Source organism: Oryza sativa, chromosome 8, assembly GCF_034140825.1.
Source record: "Oryza sativa Japonica Group chromosome 8, ASM3414082v1".
Lineage (NCBI taxonomy): Eukaryota > Viridiplantae > Streptophyta > Magnoliopsida > Poales > Poaceae > Oryza > Oryza sativa.
The window spans coordinates 25522604-25546906 of record NC_089042.1 but is presented as its reverse complement, the minus strand read 5'-3'; the positions used below and the strand labels follow the sequence as shown (position 1 = coordinate 25546906).

The 24303-nt window shown below is 43.2% G+C and overlaps 5 protein-coding genes across 5 annotated transcripts; 3 read left to right on the top strand and 2 right to left on the bottom strand.

Annotated features, from left to right (window-relative positions):
• Positions 1-30: 30 nt before the first annotated feature.
• LOC107277274 (heavy metal-associated isoprenylated plant protein 28) lies at positions 31-1620 on the bottom strand. The gene is made up of 3 exons (XM_015794149.3): positions 1479-1620; positions 824-896; positions 31-535 (listed from the first exon to the last, which is right to left on the bottom strand). The coding sequence occupies exons 1-3, from the start codon at positions 1482-1484 to the stop codon at positions 339-341; spliced, it is 276 nt and encodes a 91-aa protein (XP_015649635.1). The 5' UTR covers positions 1485-1620; the 3' UTR covers positions 31-338.
• Positions 1621-2835: 1215 nt separating this feature from the next.
• On the bottom strand, positions 2836-5500 carry LOC107277027 (uncharacterized). The gene is made up of 2 exons (XM_015793281.3): positions 4956-5500; positions 2836-3429 (listed from the first exon to the last, which is right to left on the bottom strand). The coding sequence occupies exons 1-2, from the start codon at positions 5408-5410 to the stop codon at positions 3117-3119; spliced, it is 768 nt and encodes a 255-aa protein (XP_015648767.1). The 5' UTR covers positions 5411-5500; the 3' UTR covers positions 2836-3116.
• Positions 5501-8422: 2922 nt separating this feature from the next.
• LOC4346012 (uncharacterized) lies at positions 8423-12360 on the top strand. The gene is made up of 5 exons (XM_015795224.3): positions 8423-8889; positions 9658-10110; positions 10800-10937; positions 11446-11685; positions 11932-12360. The coding sequence occupies exons 1-5, from the start codon at positions 8461-8463 to the stop codon at positions 12043-12045; spliced, it is 1374 nt and encodes a 457-aa protein (XP_015650710.1). The 5' UTR covers positions 8423-8460; the 3' UTR covers positions 12046-12360.
• Positions 12361-13473: 1113 nt separating this feature from the next.
• LOC4346011 (uncharacterized) lies at positions 13474-15387 on the top strand. The gene is made up of 2 exons (XM_015793369.3): positions 13474-13760; positions 14889-15387. Exons 1-2 carry the CDS (start codon positions 13581-13583, stop codon positions 15060-15062), a joined length of 354 nt encoding a protein of 117 aa, XP_015648855.1. The 5' UTR covers positions 13474-13580; the 3' UTR covers positions 15063-15387.
• Positions 15388-19281: 3894 nt separating this feature from the next.
• Positions 19282-23073, top strand: LOC4346010 (plant intracellular Ras-group-related LRR protein 4-like). Its single transcript, NM_001422629.1, has 4 exons — positions 19282-20832; positions 21122-22035; positions 22120-22274; positions 22693-23073. The coding sequence occupies exons 1-3, from the start codon at positions 20157-20159 to the stop codon at positions 22258-22260; spliced, it is 1731 nt and encodes a 576-aa protein (NP_001409558.1). The 5' UTR covers positions 19282-20156; the 3' UTR covers positions 22261-22274; positions 22693-23073.
• Positions 23074-24303: the final 1230 nt, after the last annotated feature.

The following is a 24303-nucleotide window of genomic DNA, read 5'->3' as shown; positions in this document are numbered from 1 at the left end:
ACGTGTTTTTCAGGTTCTTAACAACAAATCAAATCAAGCATTTGGTTGTTTTTTTTATAGATGAAGCATTAATTTGTTTCCCTTGATGCCACAAACTTAACAAATCTTTTTGCCTGCAGAACATTTTACATCTGCATGCCTCACCATTTCACCTCCCCAAACCAAAGGAGAAAAACAAAAAGCTAGCAACTGCGATCGAGATCATGTACACCAATGGAAGAAGATCGAAGTGGAGATCACCACATATCTAAGGTAAACTACGCAGCATTATCCCAGCACAGTCAGGCAAGCTAGGTTCAGTCGCCGACTCGCCGCCGGTGGCTTTGGATATCAGTAGCTCAGAAGAAGGTGTGGTAGTAGTTGTTGGCCGCCATGAGGCTGCCGGCGGCGTAGGCGCTGAGCAGCTCGTTCCTCGGCGACCATGGCTCCGCCCTGAGCCCCACCCTCCTGAGCGCCTTGAGGATCTTGCTCCGGTTCGCGTACCCGGTCACCACCACCTTCTGCAGGCTCCCCTCCACCTCCACCCTCTCCACCCCTGCACACATTGTTCAGACATGCATTCTTCAGAGTTCAGACATTCCCATCATTGCAGCCACAGGCAATGATCGAGCTAGGTTAAGACCATTCATATTTATTCATTCATTCATTCATGGCTTTGGGAAAGAAAGAAAGGGAGAAAGAGAGAGGAAGAGATCTGCGACATGGCTACAGCGAAATGCAGAGACAAAGATGAGGTTTCTGGGGGGGCTAGCCTTGCTAGCTAGCTACATCTGGCTGCTGGATGCTGGTCTTTAGTTTTTTTTTTCTCTTCTGGTTTTTTTACCTTTCACTTTGGACAGGCATTTTCGTACCCTCTTCTCATGCAGTGCCACCATCTCCACTTTCAGCTCGGTGCTCTGCACGCATGGCAAAAACTAATTAATCATCAGTATAATTAAGTTTGCATCACATCCATTGATCATGCAAGAGGCAGTAATATCCAAGTATTAATTCACATTCTTTTTTTATTTATTTTTGCATGTAGGAGATATTATTGAAACAGATCAGAGAAGTTGTAGTTGTCTTTTTCATGTGTATACTGTGTATTGTTACTGTAAGATGGGGTAGGATAGATACAGTAACAGATTAAATATGGTTCTGATCATTTGAGTGCAATGTACAGTTCTACATGCTGCTATTCTACTTTTCTGTCTGAAATGTTTCTGATTTCTGCAATGTACAGTACAAGGACAGATGATGATTAAAAGGTACATGCAGATGCACACGAGATTTCATATCATTTCATCATGCAGATCGACAAGCAGAAGCTCACTATATGATGGCATGCATCATTCTCAAGAGAGACAACAACCGTACCTAGCTAGCTATGATAAGGCTATGAACCTGACTGAATTATCAACTAAACATTAAAGCATTCTCAAACAAATAACACACATTCAGACCATGCATGGATGGATTTTCAACAAGCAAAAACTAACCTCCATGGATGAACAATCGATCTTACACAATTGTCGGTTCCTCGATCGGCGCGACGGTGCGGAGGAAGAAGAAGAAGAAGAAGATCGAATTAGAGGGAGAATGATGATGAGGACGGCGCAGGGCTCTTATAGCAGAAGAGAGAAAGACCCACGAGAAGAAGCTATAAGGCGTAGCAACAAAGGCACAAAAGAGGCACCGGCAGGATGTGATGAATGGGAAAGGTTAAAGACGGTGTTTCAAGAGATTCCTGGTGCTTGGAGCTAATCTATGGCCTACCTATGAAATGGTGGCGATCTCTCTCTACTTTTCCAAAGGTGATCTAGGTCTACATGGAGATGAGTGAACCGTAGAGTAGTTTACTTCTTCTTCTTCGTCCTCAAGCTCACTTCTCAATGGCGAATGCATGGCTAGCTCATGGGCACGCAATGAGAGGTTGATTTCAGAGACTCGATCGACTGCATGCAGGAGACATGCTGCCACACATGCATCTCTCTCTCTCTTTCTTCAGAGTTTCAGTGTCATATGCTACAAGAATACACTTCAGTCTTCAGACAAAGTTGCTGAGCTACTGCTGCGATTGGTCGTAGAGGATCCTGCATTGTCCATGGTGACATGGACGTACCTCCATTGACGAGTCCAAGCTTGCTTTTGGAGGTGTACTCCTACTACTACTCTGAGTATCTGACTGGTGGGGCCGGGTAGGAGCTGTGTGAGGAGGCAAGGAATACAGTTTGGAATGTCTGGAGATCTACAGGACCAAATGGTTACAAAAAGAGCAAAAGCGCAAAAGGTTAAAGACGAAATGCATGAGGAGAAGAAGAAAAGAGCATCATGGAGCTAAGACAGCAAATGGACCATGGTGCAAGTTTGGTATTCTTGGCTTGGCTTCACCACGTATCCATCTCACATGCATTATTCTACATGTTTCTTTTTCTCGCAGTTGATTCTAGAGACAGCAAACAACTACTGATGGATCCTAACTCAATAATGAATGAAAAAAAAAAAGTCTTGTGATGATTGCCACCTACAGTAATTACAATTGTGTATATTTTGTTCTAAGGAGGTACTTTCTTCGTTTCATAATGTAAAACTTTTTAGCATTGTCCATATTTATATAGATGTTAATGAATCTAGAGAACATCTATATAAATATAAAAAATGCTAGAAAGTCTTACAATATGAAACGGAGGGAGTATTTACCAGGTATATAGACATTTATTTGTAATGTTAATCATGAGACCCGATTAACAATATGAACAAGCGAATGGTGTTATGGCGATCTCTACTGGTAGTATCACACTACCAGCGTATATATCTTGTAAAACCTATAAGAGAGGACGAAAGGAAAACTCAATATTTATGATATATAAACTATCTTTCTATATTAATTTCTGGCATTATTAATCCAAAATTCCAGCTACAAACATTTACTCCAACTTATCCTGGCAAAACTTACTGCCCATGCATCCACCACATGCAACAGATCGATTGTACATGCAAAACCTCGAGAAATCACGAATAAATCAACTGCTACCACCACCACAATATCACCTGAAGTCTAGCTCACTGATTAACCAAAGTCATCACTGACTAAGCACCTTCCTGATCTCTGCATCAAATTAAAGCAGCTGGCGCAGCTACTGCGGCTCTAGCTTCCTGGCACGAGCGATGTCGGCGGCGGCGGCGCCGCCTCTGCAGCAGGTCTCCTCGTCGCAGTTGCCGGCGATCCTGCCGGACTTGAGGTAGCCGAGCTCGACGCAGGTGTTCCCCGGGATGACGTGGTAGCCGACGTCCTGCACCGGGCTGTGCTCGCTGCAGACGGCGTAGGTGGCGTCGTCGAGGGTGCCGTCGCGGTAGACGATGAGGCCGTCGTCCTCCACGCCGTGGCTTCGCATCACCCGGAACACCTTGTCGAACACCCTGTCCTGCGCCGTCGTCACCGGCATGCACCTGATTTCACGATGATCAAGAAGAGAAGAAGAAGGAAAGAAGGATCAAGAAATCAATTAAATGGAGGGATTCATCAATATCAAATCGTTTCTTATCTCCAAAGACGAATCATAAATCGTGTCAAAAGTTCACTGAATTGGTTTTCAAGGATTTGATCTAACAATTACAGGTACAATCAATCAAGGGGTGAAAACAGTATGGAAATTTCCCGATCGTATCGTTTCCTTTTTGCAAAACTAATCTAAGAATGATATCTTTACCGACTATTACCGTTTCTAAAATTTAGTTTTTCTAATTTCTATCAGCGTCGCATTGAAGTTGAAACTAAATAAACAAATTAGTAAGTATAAAATTTTTCAATCATTTAAAAAAAATAAAAAAATGATATCGTTTCTAACCGTTTTCATCCTAACACTAACAATCAGTTGCTCATTATGATTGGACCCGATGTTTAGGCTAGTCAGTATTTGGGCTGGCCTTTTTATCGTTGAATGTGGCTGGGCCTCTCAAGAAAAAAGCCCAACTACCTCACCACATCTAATGCCTTCTTTACCTTTTTTTTTCCGAATATTTTTTGCAAGCGAAGATTTTTGGAACGATTTTTTACCAGCTGTACTTGTACTTGGTTATGATATCTCCCTCTTTTACCTTTTTTTCCGAATATTTTTTTGCAAGTGAAGATTTTTGGAACGATTTTTTACCAGCTGTACTTGTACTTGCTCATGATATCTCTCTCTTTCGCATGACGAACAGAAATTTATCACGACTTTTTCAATAACACAAGGCACCAAATTAAAAAGGCTACAAGGCTTTAACCAAAGCATGAATTAACGTTTCCTTCATCTGAAAAACGAGTTAGCTTCTCAGCCTTTTTATGCAGCAGTATCTATCATCATATCCTGGATAATTAATTATCCACACTAGCGAGATTAATAGCAGGATCAGCTTCGATGTGACAAACCAAAGCCGTCATCAAAATCACACAAAAAAAATCACACGCTAATAATAGCTGAAGTTCAAGAAAGCGATCACGATGTATACACCAATCGATTTTCTAGCGAAACCACACCAAAAAGCGTCAGAGACACACCTAACACGAGATTAGCGTTCACCTAATCAACCTTTCCCATCCTAATATCAATATCACTAATCACACGCTAAACATTCCATCCGATTCATTACAGCAGGAAATTCTCAACGGAGAAAATTTCATCAAAAAGGTTCATATAATATTAGTTTATTTTTAAATTCTCAACGGAGAGAAAATTACATAAAGAAGATTCATATAATATTAGTTTCTTTTTAAATTCTCGACGAAGAAAATTTCATAAAAAAGTTCATATAATATTAGTTTCCTTTTGTATTTTGAGTTGAATTGGATGGGATTGAGATGACAATGTCTGCGTGGACGATGCAACAAGCGTGCAACAGCAACAGGCTAAAAAGTTGGTAGAAAAAAACAAGAAAGAAACAAAAAAAAGAGGAGAAGAATCCGGCCATGGCGGGGGGAGGAGGAGGGGATTGACCTGACGTGGAAGAGGCTGGCCACGCGGAGGGCGCCGAGGTAGAACTCGACGGCGCCGAGGAACGCCTGGTACGTGCGGAGGTGGAGCGCGTCGACGCGCGGGCACGGCAGCCGCGGCCGCGGGCCGAGCCACCCCACGCCGGCCGCCACCGCCGCATTGCCGCTCCGCCGCCGCCGCCCCGCCGCCGCGACCCCGACGAACGCGTACTCCCTCCACGCCACCGGCTGCCCCGCGCCCGCCGCGCCGCCGCCCTGCGTCGTCGTCGGCGGCGGCGGCGTGGGCAGCGCGACGAACCCGGCGGCGGCGAGGATGGGCTCGAGCTCGACGTGGGTGAGGATTGGGCGGAACGTGGCCGAGTCCCACAGGGACAGCTTCTTGGCAGCCTCCTGCATCGTCAGCCTCATGTCCCGTGGCCCCCTTCCTCCTCCTCCCGCGCCGCCGCCCATCGCCGCCATGGGAGGAGAGGTTTCTCTTGGGGTTTATCTCGGTGGATGGACGCGTCACCCACACCTCGCGTTTTATTTATGTTCGCGATGAAGACTTCTCTTGAGATTATTTGAATCAAAAAAAATTAAAAAGAGAAGATTTTGGGGGAAAAAAATTAAATTAGGAGAGGGAGCAGCGAAAGGTGGGCGTCGTGAGAGATGAGATAGGGAGATGCATTGGGATTCTCTCTGCTCGGCAAATATTTTTGGAGGGTTCAGGGCCGTGATAAACGCTCTCTGCACCCGGAAATTGGAAGAGGAGGTGTAAAACTTTCTCTAATGGTGACACTGACATGTGGGGCTACGACTATTTATTTGTATACAAAGTGGTAAGTTTGAATTGTGAATTCCCGCGCAATAGTGGATAATAGTGGTCGAGTTTGAGATGTGAATTCAATGAGCTATGTACGCTTTACGCCGACATGCTAAAACGGAAAGAGTTTCCTTGTGTGAATATAGAAATTCAATGCACGTTGTCTAGCCGCCATAAGTAGCAACCGTTAAGTTTTGCGTATAAAATAGAGTCGCGTGAAGTAGTCGCTTTGTGTGGTTATATTGAATTAGGAAGATTTTTCTTATCCAAACAATGCAATTCAATGTGTCGTATGTTGCCGTCCTACGAAACAAACGGTGCGTATCTAGTCAATATACGATTCTCGATCATCATCAGAGAGAAGCCGTTCCACGGTGACGCACGGTGGAACAGACCCCTGTATGAGCTAGATGTTTAATGAAATATATCTTCTGCATGCATTCATTGATATGAAAACGTCATCGTTATACATAAAAGCAATAATTCAATAAATATTGTGTGGAAAAATAAATTCAATAAATTTATGCTAGTGTCCTTTTGTGAATAAAATAGACATTGGCATACAGAGTAGTGATATGTAAGCCACCAAGATAAATACCACGTTAGCAACCGTGTGGAATTCATATGTATCCAAATTTTTCATAACTCCAATATTATCTCCTACAATAACTGTCTTAAAGCAAATCTGGTACATATTTAGAATCACCTTAATAACAATATCTTGTAGATATTCAAATCTACCATAATAAATCACCTTAAAAACAAACCATGTATAGGATATTAGGATATCCCAAAACCTCCTATCTTGGCCACAAATTCTTTAAAACCATCCTTTTAATGAGATGCCCCACCTGTCAGTGAAACGGGCCCGGGAAGTAGGAAGTCGGCGGCGCTCGCGTGGCCGTAGCCGCGGCGTCGACGCAAGAGCGGCCAACTCGGTGGCGGTGGCGTTGGCGTTGGCGTGGGCGTGCGTGAGCATCGCATCAACCAACTGCGACGCTGGCATGCGATGCGACGCCGCCCGAGCAGGCAGCCGCTGACGCCTCCTCCCGCAACGCCGCACGCACGCGCGCGCGCACGGCGCGTTGCCGCTGCCGCTGCCTACCGCGCGCGCGCGTGCGTTTCTTTGGCCTGCGCTTGCGGCTCGCGCTGCGGTTGTCGCCGCCGTGGGCGGCCCCGCGTCTCGCCGAGTGCGCGTGATGCCGCTGCTGGTGAGACGGGACGAGACCGGGCGCGGTGTGCAGTGGCCGCGGCATCAGCGTGCGTGGCGTGGCGGCGCCGAATCCCGAGAGGACGGGCAAAGGCGGCCAGGTCTCGAGCTCTTTTGGTACATGTTTTGGCTTGCAGATTATCGTGTCGACAAGCAATGGACATGGGTCAGGGTCACGTTCATGCTTCGATCTTTAAAATCAAATTCAGTTTTTTCACTTGAATTTCGCACGAAAAAATCATTGGCTTGAACTCAGGACTGCAGTTTTAATCATCTGGGAAGTGTACAATCATACCAAATCTTCAAAAGTGAAAAAGAAAAAGAGAATACTTGCGATCGGCACAGGATAAAAACCAGACGTCCTGAGCCCCTGACGCAGTAGACTACACAGCTATTCCCTTCGTCCCACTAATATTTTATTTTTGAAAACGCTTGATCATCCGTTTTATTTAAAAAATTATGAACAAATTTAAAAAATTTAGCCACACACAATAATAAAATATTTTTAAATAAGATGAAGAGTAGACGTTGTATCAAAAACTGAAAAATGGAGCCTTTGTGGCATAGAGGGAGTAGCTACTAGTTTCTTCTTTTTTTTTCTTTATTTAAATATTTTTTTCCTCCTAAACCACTTATCTGTTCTATGACCCGATCACATTGTTATATTAGTTGTAATTAAATCTTTATAACAAGATATCATATGATTATATTTTGATAAAAAAACATGTGTTTTAAACCGTTAAAACTTAATTTTTCATACACGATAGTGATATGTTTCAACGTGTCTCACAAAAATCACGCAACTAAGTGCACCTACGAACAATATTCTCTATGCATGCATTTATCGATCTTCAAAACGAATATTTTTCCTAAACTACTTATCCAATTTATGATCCAATCACACTGTTGTATTCATTATAATTAAATTAAAAAAAGATATCACGTGATTATATTCCGATGAAACTATAACAAATATTTCAGGCTCTCATCGGATGGCCTATTCAGTCAAAGAAAAAAAACCAAATTTGAAATTTCAAACTTAATTTTAACATTGATTTTGAGATATTTTCAACGTAGTTTTTTTTCAGCATTGGCTTTTAAGTCACCGAGTACACATACATAAAAGTTTTACCTACAAATTCATCTTTATTATCTAATAAGCCGACGAAAAAAGCCAAACGATGGGCCCTCAATCCATTAACACTCAATGTTTCAACGTGTTTCTACTATGTTCCAAAAAATTTTAAATGTTTTAGTGACCGATTTTTCCACTACGTAGAACTCAATGTTTCACCGGTGATCATCCGGAACACAGGACCATTCGATTTTAAGCAATCGGATGTTTGATTTGGAGTGTCCTCCTAAAGAAAAGAGAAAAAAAGAAAAACAATTGTATGGGCATCGGCCTCTCGGGCCCCGCCACGAGCTGCAAAGCCCCTCCCTCCGCGGCCGCCGCCACGAGCCCACGGCTCTCGCTTCTCATCTCACCTGCTCGCAATGGCGAGCAAGAAGAGCTCGACGCAGGCGTCTCCCATGGCCGCCGCCGCCGCCAGCCTTCTCCTCGGTCTCCTCCTCGTCCTCCCCGTGCCAGCCGTCTCGTCGTCGGACGCGGAGGAGGCGGTGGTCTCCCGGTTCCGGGAGTACCTCCGCATCGACACGGCGCAGCCGGCGCCGGACTACGCCGCGGCGGTGGCGTTCCTCCGGGGGCAGGCCGGCGCCGCGGGGCTCGAGGCGCGCACGCTCGAGCTCGTCGCCGGCAAGCCCCTGCTGCTGCTCCGGTGGCCCGGGCGGCGCCCGTCGCTCCCTTCGCTGCTCCTCAACTCCCACACCGACGTCGTGCCGTCGGAGCCGCACAAGTGGGACCACCCGCCCTTCTCCGCCGCCCTCGACGAGGCATCCGGCCGCATCTACGCGCGTGGCTCCCAGGCAAGATTCGATTTCTTGTCTCCAAGATTGCTTAAAATCTCTATTTTTGGTTGTTTGGTGAACTCTAGCTATGTTGTCAGCATGTTCCTTGTAATCATTTGAGCTATGCGATTTTAGTTTTTCCATCAATAAGTTCGTTTGATCCGTATTTAAGTTAGGGCTATTTGGCTGGAATTATCCCCATACATCAGTATCCTGCGAAAGACAGCAAACTATGCATCTGTAGGTGTGTGTTATTCTTGGCCTGTCATCAGCAAGAGGTGATTCTTTTGCCAGTGATTTTTCCCACAGATGATTTTTGTTGCTCGAATTTCTTATAGGTGCTGTAGTCACTAGTTTCGGTTTAAAGTTCTTGATATCCATACTCCGTGTGTCCTAGTAACCTCCAGTTAAAGTGGAAGTGTGAAGGGCATACAACTTTGTGAACCTAGTTTACTAAAGATACAACCTTCAATATGGTGTCTGAAAGCCACTACTTATGGTTCTATATGCATATCCATGTGGACTTTCCCGACAGGTATTTTTCAGAAAATAAAGCATCTTAAAATTTAGTTGTTTTTGTCTTGTATTCCATTAATCCATTTTGCTTCATTCAGTTGATCGAAATGATTGAGTGGTTTGACATGCATGATCCTATTAGGTAACATTCGGAGCATTTTTGCTGTGAAATTTCTCATTCCAGCTCTTAGACTGTGCAGAAAGCTGCTACAAGGCATGGTTATTTATTTTATCTAAGATATCTTTTAATGTTTTCGGTGGTTATTGCAGGACATGAAGTGCGTGGGGATGCAGTACCTTGAAGCCATCCGCCGTCTTCGTAGTGCAGGCTTTATCCCAGATCGGAATATCTATCTTACATTTGTTCCAGATGAAGAAATTGGTGGGCATGAGGGTATAGAAGCATTTGTTGCATCAAAGGAGTTCAAAGACATGAATGTAGGTTTGGTTCTCGATGAAGGGCTTGCATCACCTGGGGAGGAGTACCGCGTGTTCTATGGGGAGCGTAGTCCTTGGTGGCTTACTATTAAAGCTAAAGGAGCCCCAGGGCATGGTGCAAAGCTGTATGATGGTAGCGCAATGGAGAATTTGATGAAGAGTGTGGAAGCAATTAGGAGGTTCAGAACATCACAGTTTGATTTGGTCAAGTCCGGAGCAAAGGCTGAAGGGGATGTTGTATCAGTGAATTTTGCATACTTGAAGGCTGGCACACCGACACCAACGGTTAGTTGTTCCATTTTTCCTTCCACTCATGCGCTAAGTTGTAGTTTTTACCTTTAGGAAGTGAGGTGTAACCTGATATTTTACCATACACCATTAACAGTCCAAAACATCAATATCTTGAATAACTGACCTCGTCCTCACTTCCTAGTGTGATGTATCCTATCATATTCATGACCTCTCATTTCCAGACGGCATATTCCATAAATTGTTTATTTGGTATTTTTCTTGACTACTGATTGTATATTTTCTACTGTTGTTTGTATTGTTTTTTTTTGTTATTGATATTAAGAATCTATTGTGTATTGCAGGTTCTGTCTCTCCTATAGATGAGAAAAATACAATAAAGGAATAATAATCCACCTGCTAAAAAAAGAGTTCAACATGCTTGTGACTAGCTGCTCTTTTAATTTTGCACCAGCATTAATCTAATCCAACTACCTTGTTTCGTTGCTAGTTGGTTGAGTCAGTATCAGTTCTATAAGGACTGTAAAAACAGAAATACAAATTGAGTTTGTAGTCACACTCGTCTTCTGAATCTTAGACTTTTGTATCCAGCCATTCTTGGAGTTGTAGAATTGTTCATTTCCATTTTATGCTTTTATGTATGATTCATCCATTATAATTATTAGCTTATGTTATGGGTTTTAGTGGTTGTAGTTGATGAGTTTTCCTTGACTTCTCTTTTTCAGGGTTTTGTCATGAATCTACAACCATCTGAAGCAGAGATAGGTCTAGACATCCGACTCCCTCCTAGTGTTCATACTGAGGCTCTAGAGAAGCGTCTTGCTGAAGAATGGGCACCTTCTTCACGCAACTTGACATTTGAGGTATGATGTTCTTGGTAGGCCTAAGATTTGGAACTAATGCATGCTTAAACGTGTGATGTTTGTTACTTCTTGTTTGTTGTCATTGGGGAATAAATGGGATATGCTACCTGAAATATATTTCACTTTACATTCTTTTTTGGGACTTAAATCCATATATTAATTTGATTTTTTATGGACTTGCAATTAGCAAAGGATTTAGGCAACACACTTTTCAGAATAATTGTAAAACAATAAGATCATTCATGCAGTTTTTGTTTCATAGAATTCATTGGACTGTTGTTCTTTTGACAGTGTACTATTTTAACGATTTCGACTTGGGTGTCTTTGCTTGGGTGAATTAAAGTTCAAGCATTACATTGTGATGACCAAACAATGGAGCCTATCATCATGCAGTCTTTATTTGTTATTCTTTTTAATGATGCAATCTGCTAAATGTACGGCATGCTCTTAATTTAGTGTATCTTAGATAAGCCTATAATCATATATATTCTGGATGTCTGTTTGACAGTTCAAACAAAAGACCTCTGTACTTGACAACTTTGGCAAGCCAGCCGTCACCCCTGCTGATAGCTCAAATGTATGGTGGGCTCTATTTGAAGAGGCTGTGAAGAGAGCCGGTGGCAAACTTGGTAAGCCGGAAATATTCCCGGCCTCTACTGATGCTCGTTACTTTCGGGTGCTTGGGATACCAGCATTTGGTTTTTCTCCAATGACAAACACACCGATATTGCTCCATGATCACAATGAGGTTAGAATCACTTATCTTCATTTTGTATTTCTTATACCATATCTCTATCCCGTGAAATTCTCGAGCTGAAAGATGGATGGATATTGTTTGTTAACAGAGTGATATTTATCTTTTGCCCTTTACAATATCATGTTTACAAACATGGATATCTAGTGGGCAAATGGCAACTCCACAATTGAAATCACAACGATAACAAGAAAAATACCAATACCAACATTGTTGACTCTATAACTTATTATGTTGCAGTTTCTGAGCAAAGATGAGTACCTCAAAGGGATTGGGATATACGAGTCTATCATCAGGACATTGGCCACTCTTAAGGACAGCAATGTCGACTACGAATCCAGGGCAGAGCTATGAAGAAAATGTTTAGGCAAAACCTGATACTGCCATAATTCTTGCAATCAGATGGAGCACAGAAACATGTTTCGGCAAATCAACTGTGTTTTCTTACTGCTCCTAGGGTGGAATCGAAACTTCGAACACGATCGTTGTAAATTTTCATTGAAACCTGTTTAGATTTTAGAATAAATTGATCCTGCATTTGCAGTTAACCTGTATGCTTTTCGCAACTGCTGGTGCTGCTTGATGCATCATTGGCTCACTGCTGTAAAAAGAATAAGAAAAGTAAACCCACGCAATGCAATGCATGCTGTGTCAGAATGCACTTGTTTATGCCTGGAGTTGCTTTTGCTCCTGTGGAATGTGTTGAAATTCGCATGGAACTCGCTGAAATTCCAACCGAAAATTAATTTGGAGCCGCGTCGGAACGTCGAAAAACCACGAAAACCGATCGGATCGCGTCGGCTTTGTAAACTGGTGACTGCGACAAAGCTCTGCTCATGAAAATGGCAGCTGAAAATTTCCTGTCCATACGCCGGTGGATGGATACAGAATTGCAGTCTTACATATTCATGTCACTACGCAGCAACGGACAACATGGTAGCACACATCACTCTTTTCACACCAGCATTTAGCAGCATTTCTTCTCTTTGCAACTGATGCTGAACCACACCACTAGGTTTCAGTGAAAGAGGAGTGCAAGAAAGAAAGAGCTAATCCGGTCAAAAAGATGAAGAACAAAAGTACAAAGAAGAAGGCAACAAAAGGAGATGAGAAACAGAAAGGACAAGACGGGAGGGAACGGATTCTTACTCTCTCAAGAGGATGTCCCCACGTGTATCTTTTCCTTTCAAATTCAATACAAATAGTTACGAAAAATTCTACCAAAATTTAATAATGTAGTGTATAGTGACATCTATTAGTTCATCAAATTCAAGTTCAGATTCGATCAAGACAAATTTATGAGTATTGCTATACGTACGATTCAGTTGTACAACTTATGTACAACTAGAGACATGCAACCATAGATCAATCAAAGGAGAACATGTTCAGATGCACTGCATCCGTTTACAACCGTTGATCAAATTCATACGTGTGCATAGCAATTTCCCAAATTTATGTGTGAACCGTACGCTACTATTCATACTTCGAATTTATCTTCTTTTTATATATCTCAATGCGTGGATTAAGTCCGAACCAAAAATTTTGTGGAGTGATATATATGTTGTATGAGTGTCATTAAATTTTGAAAAACCGTCTAAATGGTTTCAAACAAATAATTAAGAAGGACATCTACTCGAGAGATCAAAACAGTTTCCTGGACAATGTGCCATGCAAATACTCAAATAGGGGACGTAGAAAAGGAAAAAGGCCCACTGGGCTGAGAATTGGAGAGTCTGAGACAGCCTACCTCCCCTTCTCCACCATCTCATCCACGCCAACGCCGAAACAGAGCAAAGGCCAAGAAGCCCTAGCCTAGCCATGGTCGGTGGAGGCCGCCGGCGACAGTGACCGGCGAGGGCGAGGCGGTGCCGGCGGTGGTGGGGAGAGAGATGTCGGTGAGGATAAAGGCGGTGGTGGACAGGTTCGTGAAGGAGCTGAAGGAGGCGCTGGACGCGGACATCCAGGACCGCATCATGAAGGAGCGGGAGATGCAGAGCTACATCGAGGAGCGCGAGCGCGAGGTCGCCGAGCGGGAGGCCGCGTGGAAGGCCGAGCTATCCCGCCGCGAGGTAAACCAATCCCCCAATCGATGACTCTCGGCTCAATTCTTTTTCTCCTTTTTTGGTTCCAGTTATTCCCTGCATTATCTGTTCATAGTGTTCTATCTTGATGCAGTTGCAAGGTATTTTTTCCCCAATTGTATGTTGTTGCTTTAATTGTTCTTGTTAGTTCCTTACAATTATGGCTTGAAATGTGATTGAGATGAAGATGATAGTAGTTGATACCAAAGTTGGTTGTTTCTTTGATGAATTGGTGTCACTGTGTCAAAAAAATTGTCAATGCCCTTCAGTTCCTTGCTAGGATGAACAAGTACATTGTAAGAGATTATTCCTTACCTTGCACTGTAGTCACTAGGGCAGCAAAAGGAATAAAGCTGGCCTCCTTGAGTTTACGTAGAGAATATAGACGACCATCCAAAAGCGAAAAGCGGAGATAAGGATGCAAGAAATGCCTAATAAGTAGGAAGCATATTAATCATAGTATTAATATGATTAATACTATTTAAGGAGCACTGTTTCATCTAGTAGTCATCAAGCGAGCAGAAAAGAACGTATCGTTCTAGTCTCCTTTGAGTTCATAAGCAGGAATGTCCATGCCTTTTTAGTTGTATGGTGTGGCTCATACACAGAATTAGAATTTCTGTGGCCTTTTTATTATTTAAAGTTATGACCTGATATTGATGTTTCCAGCAGAGAAAAAAATTGGCACATTGTCTTAGGAACTATATAGCTATTTGATTGATGTGGTTTCTTTTGGGAGAGGATAGAATCTTCCGAGGAAACAAATGACTCGGAATGCCAATACTAGCAGACTAATAGCGCATCTGGAAGAGAGAGTAACATGATTTGAAAGGGGTAGATGTGGACTACAAGCGGTCCTGATTCTGTAAACATTTTCATAGTCCATGCACCCCTAACAGTTGTACAATATAATTTGCTTGTGAATCTGCACATAGTTTTGGTCACTCGCAGACTAACAAAGTTAATTATTCAACTAAAGATCTACTAGTCGAGTGCCTAGAGAGTGTCCATACATAATTGAGTGATCCATTTTTCAGTCCTGATGTTTTGCTTCGACTGCTGTTTTTTGCATGGTGACACTACTGAATATGGCATTACATACTTGGTCTTTTGCAGGCAGAAATTGCGCGACAAGAAGCAAGGCTGAAAATTGAAAGGGAGAACTTGGAGAAAGAAAAGAGTGTCCTCATGGGAACTGCTTCAAGCCAGGATAACCAAGACGGGGCCCTGGAAATCACAGTCAGTGGTGAGAAATACAGGTGCCTTCGCTTCTCCAAGGCAAAGAAGTGAGATATGGGCTACAGAAGTTGACAAGAATAATCGTGGATGGTACACCAATAGTAGCATTTTTTAGCCTTAGATGTGATTCAAGCTTGGGTGCTTCATGAAATCCTGCAGTGTCCAAAAATGAGGAAAGATACTCCTCTCTTTTTATGGTGTAAGGTAGCTACCAGGCAGTGTAGTCTCTGCAGCCATCTGATTCCTCTTAATCGAATCATTGAGCATCAAAGGTGATCTGAGCCTGCCATTTGCGTGTCTTGGCATGTAGTAACATGGACTTATATTAGATCTAGCTTATGCCACAAATGGCTTCATGGCAACTTCTTCAGTATCAGAGACACCTCTTCTGTCTTGGGCTGTGTTTAATTCACACTAAAATTGGAAGTTTATTTGAAATTGGAACGATGTGACGAAAAAGTTGGAAGTTTGTGTGTGTAGAAAAGTTTTGATGTGATGGAAAAGTTGGAAGTTTGAAGAAAAACTTTGAAACTAATCACGGCCTTGACCATTTTTTCCGGTTAGCTATTGGGTTCAGAAAAGGAAGTTCTCAAAATTGTATAAACTCTGTGTTAGCTGTTGGGTTCAGAAGGTAAGTTTCGAAGGCCGAGTTTAGTTTCAAAATTTTTCTTCAAAGTTTCAACTTTTCCATCACATCAAAATTTTTTCAACACACAAACTTCTAACTTTTCCATCACATCGTTTTTATTTCAACCAAAGTTATAATTTTGGCGTAAAAACGCACGCCAAGTTGAGTGTCAAAATGAAGACCTAACTTCACCTCCTAGTGGCCAGTACTTCAGACATGTGTGATGAGTACCCACCTGAACCTGACAACGACCGTTACCGGAAAAGCCAGAGGTTGTCCAGCAGATGTTCATTAAAGAGCGTGATTTGCTCTCCTCAACCGTATTCCCTGCCAATCCGTTCACCTGCAATTTCTGCAGAATTAAACTGCTGAACTGGGCGGTAGCAGTACTTCCAAGTTTTCAACCTCTCCAAGATAGAAACATCAAGAAAAAATATGGTTGAAGCACATTAAAAAAATGCCACGTACTTCCTCCGTCCTTAAAAAAAACTTAACCTAGGACCCCCTCCTCCTAGGACAATAAATCTGGACAAAAAGTAGTCCGAGTCCAAAAAAAAAATCTCCCTAGGACCCCTTCTAGAACAATGAATCTAGACAAAGAGTAGTCCAGATTCATAGTCCTAAGAGGGGTATGTTAATTTTTTTGAACGGAGGGAGTACAGCTGATTATAAGCATTAATGGTTTTTAACGGTTAAAAATAATTTGTGGATAAAACTTTTATGTCTATTTTAGCAACTTAGGAGTAGAGGCCAATGTAAAGAAACCCATCAAAATCAACCTTGGTCCCGTTCTTTTCTCTAACAAGAGTTGGATAAAAATTAAGATTTTCGTAGCACGCTTTTCAAATGCTAAACGATGCGTTTCGTGTGAAAACTTTCTATATGAAAGTTGCTCTAAAATATTATATTAATCTATTCTTTAAGTTTATTTTAATTAAAACTCAATCAATCATACGTTAATACCACATTATTTTTGCGTAAAAAACTTAATCTTCATCTTCATTTTCAGGAGAAAAGAACACCACCTAAGATTTTAAATTCATATTTTGGTTGCCGTTGATAGACGAATAAGCTGTAAATGCAGGATTCCTCTTGTCCCAAAATAACTTTATTTTTTACTTATTTCACACATACCAATAGAAAAAAAAATAAAAAACTAGAATACCCCTACTATATCAAATCCTAATACAATTATTTCTCCTTTTATCTACTAGTACTAGCAATGCATTTACTCTTTATTATTACAAACTTAGATACAATAATTATTTAAAAAAATATTTTAAAACAAATGGGAAGACTAAAAATGAACTTATTGGGAGTATTGCACATACTCCCAACGATAGCAACCTGTCTACAGATCGTGTCAGTCTCCTGCAGCTGCAGCACAGCACATGCTCCCTCCATTTCAAAATGTTTAACACCGTTGACTTTTTAACACATGTTTAACCGTTCGTCTTATTCATAAAAGTTTGTGAAATATGTAAAACTATATGTGTACATGAAAGTATATTTAACAATGAATCAAATGATATGAAAATAATAAATAGTTATTTAAATTTTTTGAATAGGATGAATGGTCAAACACGTACTAGAAAGTCAACGGTGTCAAACATTTTTAAAACGGAGAGAGTATATTGGGATCTACATCAAGCAAATCTAGTCAGCCATTTTGACACCTGTTAAGAGAGTGGAGACACTATGCAACCTAGGCTGTTTCTTCAGAATACAGCCTAGAGATCTCATCTCCTCTCCTCTCATCTCCCTGCATGTGCTGCTCAGTACTACCAAGGGGAACAAAAGAAAAGATAAAAGAGAGAGAGAAACAGGGACCAGCTAGGATCGCCAAAGAGAAGCATCTGTTCATCTGCAAACTGCATCTCACCATCTATCATTCACCGATCGGCTAAGCCCAATGCTTCAGCTCGGAACAGAGAGACTGCCATGTGGGCCATGCGCCTAGCTGGCCCCACATGCCAGTGACAGCCCCAAGGGAGGCCATGAGCTCGTGCAACAAGTTGATCTATAGCCCCAGCTGCACAAAGCTCAGAAGTGGCTGGCAGGATGGCGTTATCCGTAGGCAGGGCCAGCACGCAGCAGCATGTGTGCAAGTGCAACCGCTTAACCTCCAAAAAAATATGTTGTGGTGGCCAAGGTGGCAACAAGCTCAGTATCCCCAGCCATGCCAACCTTTGTCCTAAAATAATTCAAATCCTATCTATGTTCCCCATCGTTTGGCATATTCATATGCTTATCAGCCAAAATTTGAATTTTCAACGTTAAATTTAAAGTTGATTTTGAGGTTTCTTATCGAATTTTATTTTTTAGCCTTTGCTTTTAGATCACTAAGAACACATATATAAAAGTTTTATTCACAAATTACTTTTCGTTTGCAAATATGTTGTTTGGCTTATTCCACCAACATGTCAAACGATGGCATCCTATAAGTCTAAACAAACACTTATTTTAGATTCATAGTTAGAATTAATAAACACTTATTCAGGTTTGTAGTTAGAATTGAGTTTTTAGACGGAGTACAAGGAGAAAAAGATAAGGTCTCTCGTTATTCGATGAATCATTTTGATCTTATTTTAGATGAATTGCAAATTCTAAACTATTATAATTTAATACACAAACTTTAAATCCATGATCCGAAACTTTGTCAAAAAGGCCTATAACGTGGCTTTCTTTTGGTGAAGCTTACGTAGAGAATGTGGGGTTTCCGAGGGATTATTCCCCAATTCTCGATTTATTATGAGGATAACACGTTCCCATGGATGAAGAACGTCACCAATAAATGAAGTAAATAAGATAGAGAGGTAAATCGTCTCAATGTATCTATATATCTATATATCAATTGGATGCTCCAAGAAATTTTTCGCATTAATAAAAAAGATCTGCTACCTATTAATCAGATGGATCGTATAATCATAATTGTATACCGTATTAAGAGCCTGTGTTAAATAAAACAAACAGTTGAGAATATCAATATATTACTTTCGTAATTCGGAATTAATACATATAAAACCGTATCTATTTTGGACTCTTAATTTAGTACTACATTATTACTTTAGTTTTAAAATTCGTAGTTAAGTTGTAACCGGCCCTTTTTTAACCCAAAATTATAATATGATTAGAAATCAATACTACTAATAATTAAAGGTGCAATTTAAATGGATACATTTTAATCTAAGCCGCTATATCTGTTCTTTTAAAAAATAAAATCAATATATTTTCTAAGAAGAAATTGTATGCGTGTTAAGGATTAAACACGAGACCTTAGAGTTGTAACCACAGACCATTTGTCACTGCACTATCAAAACATGTCACCGTAAATATGCAGAAAAGGCTTTTTTTTTTATTGTCTTGATCTTAGATTTCTCTTTCAAGGATTACTATTCTACGACGCTCGTGCTCCTCTCGAGTTTCTTTTTACCGTGCCTGAATTCGTCGACAACGTAAATACTCAACACAAATTTGGAGATATTCAGTACTACTAACCTGTTGGGCACTGTACTACTGTGGTTGAAAACGTCATGCACACACTCCTGAACAATGTTAATGTAGGATATAGGAACATCAACATGGTTAACGTAGGATTTGAACAATGTTTTAGCATCTGAAACCCACACAGATACCACCAACCAAATCTACCCTACACACCTCCTTCCGGTTCAAGGAGGGATCAAAAGAAAAAAGCTGGTCACTTTTTACATTTCTGCTCACCAATCTTTCTCCCAAGAAAACCAGCAACCAAAAAATGAATCAATCAACCAACCAAAACAACCAAACCGAGTGGTATAATAAGGAGATGATGAGATAGGACAGGACAGCACTGTCCATCCATCCTTCCATCTCTCTCTCTCTCTCTCATCCCAAGGCAAGCTGCTGCTGCATCCTCCATTCCTATCCGTTGCGTTGTTCTAACGTGGAAGAAGATTGGAGCTTTGTGCTTCTGGTTTTTCTTTTTTTTTTTCCAATTTCCCCATCCCAAGAACAGCAAGAACAACCCACGGCACAAAGCTCGGAGAAAGAGAGAGAGAGAGAGAGAGAGAGAGAGAGAGAGAGAGAGAGAGGGGCAAATTTTGCTCCAATTCGACAGGATCTTGTCATTTGTGTGTGTTTTGTTCTCCTTTTTTGGTGATTCTTGGTTGGGGGAGTGTTTGTGAGTGAGTTCTTGAGGTTGGTAGATTCGCATTTGGGGAGGCAATTCTTTCGTTCTTGGATCGATCTAGAGTTACTGGTGTTGCAGAAAAAGTTGTTGCTCGCTTTCTTCTTCTTCTTCTTCTTCTTTTTTCTGGGGTCCAAAAGCTTTGATCTGCGTCACACACCTGTGGTTCTTATCCTCAAGGCATCCGAGGTGACCACGGGCGACACGTGACGAGCAGTTGGCGATGGCGAGAAAGAGCAGCGGCGAGAGGCGGATTCGAGCATAAAGAGGGGGAGAGGGAGATCCCCTTGCGGGTGTTCGTCGCCGCGGTGAGGAAGGAGATCGGATTCCGCTTTGCTGAGTTGAGGAAATGGGCGCCGTGGGGGTGGAGGCCGGGGTGTTCGACACGGTGGATGGGTTGGTCGGGGAGGTGATGCGGCTGCACCGGTCGCTGCCGGCGCGGCCGGCGGTGGAGGAGGTGGAGGCGGCGGAGGCGCTGGCGGCGGCGGCCGACCGGGAGGAGCGGGCGCGCGCCGACGCCGTGGCGCGGCTGCGCAGGTCCCCCGCCGTGCCCGACGAGCTCCTCTGCGTCGCCCAGGAGATGCACCGCGCGCTCGCCGGGTTCCAGTGCCGCGAGCAGAAGCGCGACGCCGCGCGCCTCCTCGAGCTCGAGGCGCTCCACACCCTCTTCGACGACCTCATCCAGCGCGCCTCCCAGTGCCTCCCCTCCACCTCCACCCGCGCCGCGCCGCGCATCGCCGCACCCGCTGCCGCCACCACCACCACCAGCACCGCTGCCGCCGGCTCGTCGTCGTCGTCCGCCGTGGGCAACGCCGAGCGCCACGCCTCGTCGGGCACCAATGGGTTCACGGCGAGCAGGGTGGCGGGGACGAGCACGAGCACGGGGCGCGTCTCCATGGACGACAGCTATGTCAGGAAGGCGAAGGCAGCAATGTGGGATGGTGGAGCTGCGGCGACGAATTCCCATCTGCCGCGAGGACCCGTCGAAGCGAATTCCGTCGCGGTACGAGCGGATGGCAATTATGGTGAGAGCACTTTCTGCTTTTGAATTGCTTCTGTTTGCCAGAATTGTGGTGAAATGAATTGGTTTGGTGTACTTTCTTGGGAATTATTAGATGTTTTATGAGTGAAAAGTCATACGTTGGAAGCATGTGCGGCGATTGTTTATACACTCTATGCCTACAAAATTGAATGTTTCTTAGCTATCAAACTAGACAATGTTTGTTAATTGGATAATTAATTGAACATGTTAAATATTAGAGTTGGAATTGTTTGTGTATGGACTGATTCATTGGTTGATGATTGGAATTGTAGGGGATGATAATGAGAAATTGAGCCTTATTAAGCTAGCTAGCATGATTGAGGTATCTGCGAAGAAAGGTGCTCGGGATCTTAACCTTCAAGGCAAACTCATGGCGCAGATTGAGTGGCTACCTGATTCAATTGGAAAGCTCACTGGGCTAGTTACCCTTGATATTTCGGAAAACCGGCTGCTGGCTTTGCCAGACGCAATCGGGAAGCTCTTTTCTTTGGCCAAGCTTGATATTCATGCTAATCGAATCAGTCAGCTCCCTGAATCAATTGGGGATCTCCGCAGCTTGATTTACCTCAACATGAGAGGTAATCAGCTCTCGTCATTGCCTTCTAGCATTGGCAGGCTGTTAAATCTTGAGGAGCTTGATGTGGGTTCCAACGGGCTTTCGTCACTCCCTGATTCAATAGGAAGCCTTACACGACTGAAGAAGCTAATTGTCGAGACAAACGACCTTGATGAGTTGCCTTACACCATTGGTCACTGTGTTTCACTGGTTGAACTGCAGGCAGGTTATAATCACCTAAAGGCTCTTCCTGAGGCGGTTGGAAAGCTAGAGCCTCTAGAGATCCTCTCCGTGAGATATAACAATCTCAGGAGCCTTCCAACTACAATGGCCTCTCTCACTAAACTGAAGGAGGTCGATGTGAGCTTCAACGAGCTCGAGTCAATCCCTGAGAACTTCTGCTTTGCTACCTCTCTCATTAAACTGAACGTTGGGAACAATTTTGCTGACCTACAATATCTGCCTCGCTCTATTGGCAACCTTGAGATGCTGGAAGAGTTGGATATGAGCAACAATCAGATTAGGGTTCTTCCGGATTCTTTTGGAAACCTAAAGCATCTCCGTGTGCTCCGTGCAGAAGAGAACCCTTTACAAGTGCCACCAAGGGATATAGCTTTAAAGGGAGCTCAGGTATTTCTCACTAATTTTCCTTGAGTTATATATTGGTCATCATTCTTTATGTAGTTTAGTGACTTCTTTTTTTATGTTGTGTAGGCTGTCGTTCAATACATGTCTGATGCTTCCAAGAGAACTACAAAGTCAGAGCCAATGAAGCCAAAGAAGACCTGGGTCCACTTTTGCTTTTTCTCCAGGCCTAACAAAAGAAAGCATGACCGGATAGACAATGCAACATGATATATGGAGGCTAGGTGAGCAGTGAACAATTGTTCTCCTCTTCAGTTGCTTACTGTCATCAGTACCGGTTATATGATTTGCCCAGAGCCTGCTCTTTGGTGATGGGGCAGCAGGTTTCTGTTGTAGAACAGAGATATGCTTAGATCAAATCAGGCTTATTTGCTCTCCTTTCTACTATGATATTTCAGCTTTGAATAACCTTAGACCAAAGAATCAGCAAGCTGTGTAATTTCTTATGATTCTGGCTAGGTGAACAGAAGGTTATACTATACTGTTGAATCCCATAGGCCTATCTGCAACCTATCCAGGCTATCCATAAGAAAAGTGTTAATACAACCATAATCAAGATTGCTGTCCTTTCCTGTTTTGATTTGCTGATTGATTCTTTTGGAGATCAATATATTCAACTGTATCTGTTAAATTCTTCTTCAGGATACAAGATGTCGCATAGCTTAACCTTCTGCTCATGACTTGGGGCTTCTTCAGTACAGTCAGCCTTCAGAATATGGTGGTTTAGCTCTGTTAGCGCGTACTCTTTTTGAATTCTTACTGTTATGTGCATTCTGGATTTTGGTTTTTGCAACTTGTATTTGAGTGTACCATCTTGGCGGGTGCAATTAGAAAGCACGGCACTTTGCTTATGTTGTTTCGTTTCTATATGATTTTTTCTTGTAGAAATGGTGTATTGTCTTTATTGAAAGGCAGAATGGAGAATTCAAAGACTCCTGTGGCTAATTGAGCAATGCAACTATGCAAGCGTGTGTTCTCCTTTAATAAAGAGATACTGTAGAAAGGAAAAAGATTTCATGTGCCTCTTTTCATACTTCTTTGCCAACAATATTACTCTATGCCAATTGCAATTTAATTGGACTTTCTGAAACAAGGAAAAAACATATTGTTGGTGATATGGGACCGAGGGTACCTATGCTGAGGGGAAGGAGTCCTTTCCCCCCAGCCACGTGGCCGCGCGGCCCGAACCCCCCACGGACGCGCGGATAACGAATAGCCAAGGGGCGCCCGTGTCTCCCCAGGGGGCTCGGGGTATCCTGTCGTACCCCTCGGACCCGAGGGGCTGCGTTGCCCCGAGGCTCTCACTCGACCGCCACGTGGCAGCCACGTGAGGAATCAAGTGGGCAGAGACGGGGGCGCTGCCAAGCGCATTTATGGGCGGCACCCCAACCGCCCCCATTGCATTTAATGCAGCGTGGCTGATCGTGCGCCGCCCGACGAATGACGTGCGCCAGGCAGCATTGACCGGTCTGCGACCGGTGACAGAGGGATGGGACAGGCGGCAGCGCACCCACGCCCTACCCTGTGTTAGGTGGCGTGGGGGCAGGTATGCGCTGTCCCGTCAGCAGCAGGGGATCGACATGCGGGTCGGTGCGCCCCACGCGCATGAACCCACGAAGTCTCCAAGAATTTATGAGGGAATGACAGGGGATGTCCCCCATGTCAGGTGAAGGACTTCGCTGGGGACCACTTGAGGACAGGCGTGTACTTCGCCTTCGGCCCAAGGCATGGGCAGCTGTTCAATCCAGGCCCATGTGGGCCCCTCTCCAAAGAGGGGAGCGTAGAGACGGTGCATGTGGTATCCCCTTGAACTATAAAAGGAGGACATTGCCCGGCGAGCAAGGGGACGACTCTTGGGAGTTCGAATTCTAGGAGAAAGCTAGCCAAGCCCTAGTTGACTCTCTTAGGTTTTGGATTCCTTGTAACAATTCGAAGATAAATCCACACACAGGAGTAGGGTGTTACGCGGTCCAGCGGCCCGAACCTGGATAATCTCTCGTCTTCACCTCGATCGCCATCCACCTTGCAAGCTTAACCCCGGCGAGATTACACTCTTGATCATCGTGCTTAATCCTCTGGCCGAACTCACAAAGGAGGGTCTCACGTCCTCCCGCTAGAGAGGGTCACTCCTCAACACATATCATTGTGTCTATTTAGCACTGATTTTTTTTAGATGTGGCTTAAATGAATAGGTGTATTACCAAATTTATACAAACATTTTTTTGTGGATGAAACAAGATCACAATATATGCT